The sequence below is a fragment of the Oncorhynchus nerka genome, linkage group LG9b (genome assembly GCF_034236695.1).
Source record: "Oncorhynchus nerka isolate Pitt River linkage group LG9b, Oner_Uvic_2.0, whole genome shotgun sequence".
In the NCBI taxonomy this organism is placed as follows: Eukaryota; Metazoa; Chordata; class Actinopteri; order Salmoniformes; family Salmonidae; genus Oncorhynchus; species Oncorhynchus nerka.
The window spans coordinates 6,071,361-6,081,013 of NC_088424.1; the positions used below are offsets into that span (position 1 = coordinate 6,071,361).

General features: G+C 44.1%; 1 protein-coding gene across 1 annotated transcript in view; it reads left to right on the top strand.

Moving 5' to 3' along the window:
• LOC115114188 (protein wntless homolog) overlaps positions 1 to 9,451 on the top strand; it is a 27,992-nt gene extending 18,541 nt beyond the window's left edge. Inside the window, exons 7-12 of the mRNA XM_029642247.2 lie at positions 2,579 to 2,676; positions 2,805 to 2,868; positions 4,031 to 4,174; positions 6,422 to 6,505; positions 6,728 to 6,881; positions 8,245 to 9,451. Coding sequence (XP_029498107.1) covers positions 2,579 to 2,676; positions 2,805 to 2,868; positions 4,031 to 4,174; positions 6,422 to 6,505; positions 6,728 to 6,881; positions 8,245 to 8,342 — 642 coding nt within the window. The 3' untranslated portion in view covers positions 8,343 to 9,451. The remainder of the gene's footprint in view (positions 1 to 2,578; positions 2,677 to 2,804; positions 2,869 to 4,030; positions 4,175 to 6,421; positions 6,506 to 6,727; positions 6,882 to 8,244) is intronic.
• The last annotated feature ends 202 nt before the right edge of the window (positions 9,452 to 9,653 follow it).

The following is a 9,653-nucleotide window of genomic DNA, read 5'->3' on the forward strand; positions in this document are numbered from 1 at the left end:
CCTATCATTTGAACTTTGTAGGCTGCATGTCCTGCACAAATCAATGAACCATCAGCATTGCATGTTTTATCCCAGCTTCATTATTTGAAAGAGGTGTGTAATTCCAGTACATATAATGCAGTCCACATGCAATGAATAAGATGACTAGATGTTCCCAAGACAGCATACATCCATGGGGTTTTTAAGATTTGATGTCTTGTGTAATGTAGCCTATCATACACTATATATACAAAAGTATGTGGCAACCCCTTCAAATTAGTGGATTCGGCTAAACTCACCCGTTGCTGACAGGTGTATAACATCGAGCACACAGCCATGCAATCTCCATAGACCAACATGAGCAGTAGAATGGCCTTACTGAAGAGCTCAGTGACTTTCAACGTGGTACCATCATAGGATGCCACCTTTCCAAAAAGACCATTCGTAAAATTTCTGCCCTGCTAGAGCTGCCCTTGACAACTGTAAGTGCTGTTATTGTGAAGTGGAAACGTCGAGGAGCAACAGTGGCTCAGCTGTGAAATGGTAGGCCCCACAAGCTCACAGATTGGCACCACAGAGTGCTGAAGTGGGTAGCGTGTAAGAATTGTCTGTCCTCGGTTGCAACACTCACTACCGAGTTCCAAACTGCCTCTGGAAGCAACGTCAACACAACAACTGTTCCTTGGCCGAGCAGCCGCACAAAAGCTTAAGATCACCATCCAATTTGTAAGTCGCTCTGGATAAGAGCGTCTGCTAAATGACTTAAATGTAAATGTAATGCACAATGCCAAGTGTTGGCTGGAGTGGTGTAAAGCTTGCCGCCATTGGACTCTGGAGCAATGGAAAGGCGTTTTCTATAGTGCTGAATCTCACTTCACCATCTGGCAGTCCGACAGATGAATCTGGGTTTGTTGGATGCCAGGAGAACTCGATCTGTAGTGTTTGGGGGAGGAATACATTTCTGGGGCTGTTTTTCATAGTTCAGGCCCCTTAGTTCCAGTGAAGGGAAATCTTAACTCTACAGTGTACAATTTACATTCTAGACGATTCTGTGCTTCCAACTTTTTGGCAACAGTTTGGGTAAGGCCCTTTCCTGTTTCAGCATGACACTGCCCTCGTGCACAAAGAGTGGTCCATAAAGAAATGGTTTGTCGAGATCGGTGTGGAAGAACTTGGCTGGCCTGCACAGAGCCTGTAGGGGGTGGGTCCCAAAGACCCTCCCCATTATTGATTAAGGGGACCTTAAGATTCCTATGTTTTTCCGCAGGCCTTATAATAAGATACTGTTGCTATGTGTCTAAAAACTCTGCCACTATACGTTGCACAAGCCATCTATATTAGTCTTTGTGGTTAAGCCCTGGCTGTTGCGAGAGTGTGCTTGCAGGCTGGGTGTGAGTCAGACTGAAATTAGATAAAGAGAAGTAACCACGGTCAGGTTTTGATATTTTGATCTTGTGATTCAAATAAATTCACAGAGAAGCTACTGAAAAAGTTTGCCTAATAAGGTAACCTCAGGCTTATTGATACACACATACATTGACGTAGCTGATCACACCACTAGGGAGTGATCACATGTATAAAATGAGCTGTGTCCTTAGGTGGGGTGCAGAACTTACTCGGAAACATGTGCGCTATGTTCCTGTTGTCAACTTCTGTCTACAATTGCATTAATTAAGGTTTTTGATTTAATTAAAGATATTGTCTGAATGCTAATTTCACCAATGAGCCAACAATTGACAAGGAACGAACCCCAACGAGCCCTGACCTCAACCCATCGAATACCTTTGGGATGAATTGGAACGCCGACTGCGAGCCAGGCCTAATCGCCCAACATCAATGCCCGACCTCACTAAATGCTCTTGTGGCTGAATGGAAGCAAGTTCTCACATCTAGTGGAAAGCCTTCCCAGAAGAGTGGAGGCTGCAAAGAGGGGACCAACTCCATATTAATGCCCATGATTTTGGAATGAGATGTTCGATGAGCAGGCGTCCACATACTTTTGGTCATGTAGTGTATGTATTGGTTAACGGCACAATCATTTTGGCTTTTTCTGGCTTGGACTCAAAATGTATTTTTGTAGGGCTCATTGGGTTCAGGTAACATTATATTTGATGTTTCAGGCCGATCAAGGCTCCTATACATATTGTACAGGCCTGTCCCCTAGACCTTGCTCCTTTTTTGCAGGACATCAGGACCATATCGGACTGATCCAGTTCGGTCATTGAGTGGGGCATTCTGATGAGTTGGGTTTGGGGGAGTCTGGACCGAATTTGAATGATTTTAAAACTACCTTGAGTATCCATTGACTTGGTATGACTTTTAGTATCCATCGACTTACTATGACTAGTATCCATTTAATTCGGGCAGCAGGTACCCTAGCGTTGGACAGGTAACCAAAAGGTCGCTGAACCCAGGTGAAAAGTCTGTGCCTTAACCCTAATTGCTCTTGTAAGTCGCTCTGGATAATAACGTTGACTAAAATGTAAATGTATCCATGGTAGGTGGATACATTTTTATTTTTAACTGCATTTTATTATTTTATCCCCCTGTCTTGTCTTATTGTTCTGTCTCACTTTTTTATAATTTCCCCTCCCCCCAGGACCAGATGGAGAGGAACCGTTTCTCAATCTACTGGAAGCAGGTGGGACCCATTGTCTTCGGCTCCTTCTGCCTCTTCATCTTCGACATGTGTGAGAGGTGAGGCTGAACCGCGCGCACACACACACACACTTCACCACACTGTCAAAACAAAGCTCAGAGCTATTTAAAGGTTATCCCCACAGATTTTCAGCGACCATTTCTGACGTATTTGTTTTCCCCACCAGGGGAGTCCAGTTGAAGAACCCTTTCTACAGTATTTGGGCTTCTGACGTGGGGACTGAGTTGGCTGTATCCTTTGATTACGTTGATGACTTCATGCCTTAAAAGTTGATGGCCCAAAGGAGACTAAATTAGGGATGAATTATCTCTTGTCTGAAAAAGCATGTGTCCATGCAATTGTACTGTATATCCCCATACAAGTTTCAAGTCCTGTAATTATTTATATTATCCTTTTGTTTCTTCAACTTAGGGCCAGATTGTGTATCAGTATTTGACATCAACATACTAACATTAATCAGAGCACGTCTCCTCTGTTAGTTTCACAGTCACAGCTCCCTCTCATCACTGTGTTCTGTCCTGAAGTTAGCAATAATTCAGTGGTGCTGGCAGTGCCTACTCCTGCCTTGGGCCATCTCTCCTCCTTATTTACCCTCTCCCAGCCTCCTCACTCTCTGTGTGTGTGTGTGTATTTTATTTAACACTTTAGGGGTAACCCACAGACCTAGGTGATGCAAGATTCATCAGAACAACCCCCATCAGAAACTAGTAGCAGCAAGAAGCTTTTGCTAAATCACTGCTTCACCTCTCTCCCTCTCTAGCAGTCCCTCTCTCTTTCGCTCTCTTTTTGCTCACTCTCCAGTCCAATGGGAGAAAAAAATCCCTTTAAGAAGGTGGTCGTGACAGGTAGACCCATGAGGCGATGCCCAGCGTTGTCCGGGTTACGGGAGGGTTTGGCCAGCCGGGGGTTTCCTTGTCCCCGCCTGGCTTCCTGGTTCGTGCGGCTGGCTTCCTGGTTAAGCGAGCAGTGTGTCAAGAAGCAGTGCGGCTTGGCGGGGTCGTGTTTCGGAGGACTCATTGGCTCTCGACCTTCGCCTCTCACGCGTCCATCGGGGAGTTGCAGCTATGGGACAAGACTATCGACCAATTAGGGAGACAAAGGGGTAAAAGTACGAACTAAAATAAAAACGATGGCCATCTCTATCAAGCATGGTGGTTTCTATTTAGTGTTCCTAGACTTAAGTGGAATGTCTGAAAATGTACTTTTACTGCTACTGTGCATTAAGATGTGTCAGGCTAGAGCTGGGGGTCTATATATGGGGCTTCAGTTATGGTCAGTCCTGTCTAATGGTAAGAGTCTAATCTTTCAATTAGCTTAATAAATCGTTCGATTACGCAATGTTGTATTAGTGTCACCGTGCACGTTAGCTCCTTGACTGAGGTTGATTAACAGATGGCGTTCATCATCGTGGCGGGGATCTGTGCCTGTCTCTACTTCCTCTTCCTGTGCTTCATGGTATTCCAAGTGTTCCGCAACATCAGTGGGAAGAGGTCCTCCCTGCCCGCCATGTCCAAGGCCAGACGCCTGCACTATGAGGTGTGTGTGTACATAAATGTGTGTGTAAACAGTACATACAGTGCCTTCAGAAGTTATTCATACCCATTGACTTATTTCACATTTGGTTGTTACAGCCTGAATTCAGTATGGATACCCATGTGAAAATGTGTTTTTAGATTTGTTGGAAAATAATTCACGTAAGTATTCACACCTCTTTGCTATGACACTCCAAATTGAGCTCCGGCGCATCCAATTTCCTTTGATCATCCCCTACAACTTGAATGCCAAGAGTGTGCAAAGCTGTCATCAAGGCAAAGGGGGGCTATTTGAAGAATCTCAAAAACAAATCTTTTTTTTTTAAAAATATAACACTTTTTTTGCTTACTACATGATTCCATATGTGTTATTTCATAGTTGTGATGTCTTCACTATTATTCTACAATGTAAAAAATAAAGAAAAACCCTTGAATGAGTAGGTGTTCTAAAACTTTTGACCGGTAGTGTATATCTGGAGAAAGGTATGAAACCAAACTTTTCCAAGAGCACAGTGGTCTCCGTCATTGGGAAACAAAACATATGGAACTGCCGAGACTTTGCCTAGAGCTGGCCGTCCGACCAAACTGGGCAAGAAGGGCCTTGGTCAAGGAAGTGAACGAGAACCCAATGACCACTCTGACAGAACAACAGAGTTCCTTGGCTGAGATGGGAGAACCTGCCAGAAGGACAAGTCTCTACAGCACTACACCACTCTGGGCGTTATGGGAGAGTGGCCAGACGGAAGCCATTCCTGAGGAAAAGGCACATGACCGCACACCTGGAGTTGGCAAAAAGGCACGTGAAAGACTAAGGTTAAAAAATAATATAAGGCAAAAGATTCTGTGGTCTGATTAGACAAACATGTGACACTTTGGCCTGAATGCAAAGCAGGCACAGCTCATCACCCATCTAACACCATGCCTACCGTGAAGCATGGTGGAGGCAGCATCATGCTATGGGGATGCTTTTCAAAGGGCAGGGACTAGGAGACTGGGAAGGATGGAGGGAACAATACAGGTAAATCCTTGATAAGAAACTGCTTCAGAGTACAAACGTCCTTAGACTGAGGCGAAGATTTACAATCCAACAGGACAATGACCCCTAGCGTACAGCCAAAGCAACACTGCAATGGCTTCAGAACAAGAATGTCCTTGAAGTGCAGCCAAAGCCCAGACTTGAATCCCATCTGAAAATCTGTGGAAAGACTTGAAGATTGCTGTTCGCTGCCCCTGCCGCTCACCATCTAATTCTTTTTTATCCCCTTTTTTCTCCCCAATTTCGTGTCATCCAATTGTTAGTTACTGTCTTGTCTCATCGCTGCAACTCCCGTACAGACTCGGGAGAGGTTAAGGTCGAGAGCATGCATCCTCCAACCAAGCCGCACTGCTTCTTAATACAGCGCGCATCCAACCTGGAAGCCAGCCTCGCCAATGTGTCGGAGGAAATGCCATACACCAGGTCAGCGTGCACTGCGCCCGGCCCGCCAGTCGCTAGTGTGCGACTCCAAGCCCTCCCTAACCCGGATGACGCTATGCCAATTGTGGGCCTCCCAAGTTCAAGCCTGGGCTCGAACCCAGAGTCTCTTGTGGCACAGCTAGCACTGCGATGCAGTGCCTTAGACAACTGCGCCACTCGGGAGGCCGTGCTCCCCATCTAAGTTAAGAGAAAATGTGCTAAGCTGATATAGACATACCCAAGGCGACTCAAAGCTGTAATCGCCGCAAAAGGTGCTTCTACAAAGTATTGACTTAGGGGTGTGACTGCTTATGTAAAATGAGATGTATATATCTCCTGGTCAATGCATTTGCTAACATTTCTAAAAACATGTTTTCACTGTCATTATGGGGTATTGTGTGTAGATGGGTGAGAGAAACAATTTAATCCATTTTGAATTCAGACTGTAACAAGAAGATGTGGAATAAGTCAAGGGGTATGAATACTTCCCGAAGGCACTTTAAGTCCCTGTCTAAATGTGTGTACCCTATGTACCTAAATCACAGGAGTATGGTGATGGCTTAATTAGGAAGGACGGGCATGTGGTAATGGCTGGAGGGGAATAAGTGGAATGGTTTCAGACACATGGTTTCCATGCGTTTGATGCTATTTAATTTGCTCCGTTACAGCAATTATGAGCCGTCTTCCCTTCAGCAGCCTCCACCGACTTAAACATTTGTATCTTCAATGAATTTGGTGAGTCTGTGTTTTATTTTTTCATGGATAGTAGTATTAACTCTAATCTTCCTCTCGAAGGGGCTCATCTTCCGGTTCAAGTTCCTCATGTTGGTCACTCTGACCTGTGCTGCCATGACTGTCATCTTCTTCATCATCAGTCAGGTGAGTTCTGCCTGTGTGCCTGCAGGGGTATCCCAGAATCCTCTGGAGAGGGTTAGGTATTGAAGCAGGGTCATGCTAATTAGGGAACTCCATTACAAAATATTTTGTATCGGAAAACGAAAACAACTGTTATTGGACCAAGTTCAGATAGTTTCGTGGTGTTTTCTTAAATGTTGTACCTACTGAACACAACCCATATTGTGTGTGTGTGTGTGTGTCTAGGTGAACGAGGGCCACTGGCACTGGGGAGACTACACGGTGCAGGTGAACAGTGCCTTCTTCACAGGGATCTACGGAATGTGGAACCTCTACGTGTTTGCCATCATGTTCCTGTATGCTCCCTCACACAAACGCTACGGAGACGAGCAGTCCAGGGGTGAGTCCAGCTAACTCCCGCCTCTAAAGGTCAATAGGTCAAATGTTATTTAAAGGGCATCATAAGAGTTCCAATACACTTCACTGTGGTGAGCAAATATGGACTCCTTTTTGAGGTAGTAACGTTACTTTCAGATGTATGTTTCTTGTGGACATTTCAGTCTGAGGTTAAGGGAATCTGGTGTGTCTGATGGACAAAGAATCTCAGAGAAGATCCTGGGAATCCTGTTAAAACCTGTTTCAAGACTAAAGAAACTCCCAGCTCAGAGTAGCTTATAGGACAGGGGTAGGTAACCCTGGTCCTGGAGTGCCACAGGCACTAAATATTTTTTGATTCAACTAATCTGGTAGACCAGGTGTGTTGAATTTAGGCCTGAACTAATCAATTACCTCAATTGGTCAGGTGTGGTGCCTAGTTGGAACAAAATCCTGCGGCACTCCAGGAACCGAGTTGCCTACCCTTATTATAGGAGGCCGTTAAGACACTGCCCAGGCAAACTCTGAGCCAGGAGTAAAATCAACTCAAAAAAACTCTGCCGGTAATCACGACAGTGCGGTACTGCAACATTGACATGGTTATTCCTCATCATTTGCAATAATCTCTACGAGGCACCGCCAGCTGTGGAATCTAGCGCGCTTCAGACAAACACTGTGAATGTGACTACATCAAATGTTGCAATGGTAAAATGTTGAACTTTCCTCTGACACAATCACTTTGCCTACTCTTAGTTATTGCTTAATATGTTGACATGCACAACCTTTTTTTTTTTAACCAATTCTCATGGTTGTTGAAAGCGGACATTGGACAATACTACCGTAATAGCAACACACCCGTCACTCCCGTTTTAACAACTCTAAATCATTTTGGCTCTGTAGGCATAATTCAATACCTGTTGGAGTTCAGGAAACGGTTCCCTGAAATGCGTTAGCCTGGAGTGGTATGTCGCCTTATCTCTTTCTCCCTCTCTGTCCATTTAATCAGGTCACTGTTTCAAGAGACAAAGTAATAAATGACGTCTGCCGTGAACCAAAGGGACATAAAGAGCAAATTGACGAGGAAAAGGTTTTAACAAAAGCTGTGTCTTTAAAAAAATAAATAAATGCATTGCGGCGTTAAAAGCCTGCATCAAAATAAGTCCAGTTTTATACATTGTGACTGAAATGGGAAGCACAACAGCACAAGGTTTGTTCAGAACCATTAGGGCTCTCGGGATAGAGATCTTTTCTTAACACTTTTCAACTGAAGACGACAAGCTTTTCTTGTATCGCTCCGTTTTCTACCGTTTGGTGCCTAACGAGCCCGACGCAGATGACCCAGATGTACTGTGTACTGATTTGTCTATTGGTCACTGTGCTCTGTTCAGGAGCCAGTGGGGAGGACATCCAGCTGACCACCACCATCACCCACGTGGACGGACCCACCGAGATCTACAAGATGACGGGCAAAGAGGCCCAAGAGTAGCCCCCCCACCCCTGGACCTCCCACCTTCTAATACCTACCCTACAAAAGTCCCTCCCTCGAACCCTGGCTCTGCTTTCTTTAACCAAATCCCAATGTCCCCCTTCCAGTCACTGTCCCAAAAGTTCAAAAGCAACTTTTCTGTAGGCCTACGGTCCATTCATTTCATTGCAGACATGGGGCCGGATTGTATATCCATCTTTGACATTTGACACAGTCTGTTAACTATCAGTGTTTGTAATGTTGTTGCACAACTGTACTCTTTCTTAAGAAGTCCAGATTGTGGACTAGCTGCTTTGAAATGGAAACGAAGTAGAAGGACACCGTCTGGTGGTCATAAGAGGGAGTTGTGGAGGAAATCGTGCTCCAGGTAATGTTGCCTTCAGGCACAGTTCTAGGATCAGTTTACCCTCCCCAAATCATAAATGTATCCATTAGGGGGAGGGAGTACAAATCTGACCTTAAATCAGTGTCCAGTGGTAACTGCATTCAACCCCAGGGCATTCTGAGGCGTAACTGGTTGCCTCACTGAAGACATTAATTTGTTATTTAGAGGGAACAAATGTTTGTATCGATGCTGTTTTTGACCACCTCAGCAGTTTTACATTAAAATAATCAGTAGGATATACAAGAGTGTATATGCCTCATCGTACAACATCCAACATGGCCACTTTCGGAAGATCTGTCAAAAGAAAGCACATCTCCGCAAGTTGTCAGTAATAACGGCAAGCTTTATTGTCACTTCTGTCTGCACTCACTCTATCCTGTACACGTCCATGGAAAGTTCTAGACTACTGGATTCACTTGTCTATCACTTACAAGTGGGGGGTTGCCTTTTTGGATTGTGGGGAAAATGTACAAACCACAAGGTCTTTTTTGTGAAACACCAAGTTCATTGTTACCATCTAGATATATATTTTTTATAAAGTGCTTATTCTCAACTGTATGGAATATTGACATGCTGTATAACTTACTGTCTGTTGGCAAAAGATAAAGTTTTGAAATTTGAAGATTGTATTACACGTGGGAGTGTAGTTTTGTGCTTTTTATGCTAATTTAACTAACTTTATGCCATGTCTTTTAATATTTGCTAAGTAAAGTATATTCACTCACGTTTTTGTATTGAATTTTCTTTGTCAGTTTTTAATTTTTTTGATAATGTTCTTAATTAATATATCAGACAGTACTTATAATTTCATTGGAAAAACAAACCGTTTTGCAAAAGAATTACAAAAGTTTACTGAACATGGGAATTATTCCTCTTGTGCTTGCAGTAGTTTATCCTCTACCTTAGCAACTCAATGAGCCTGGGGG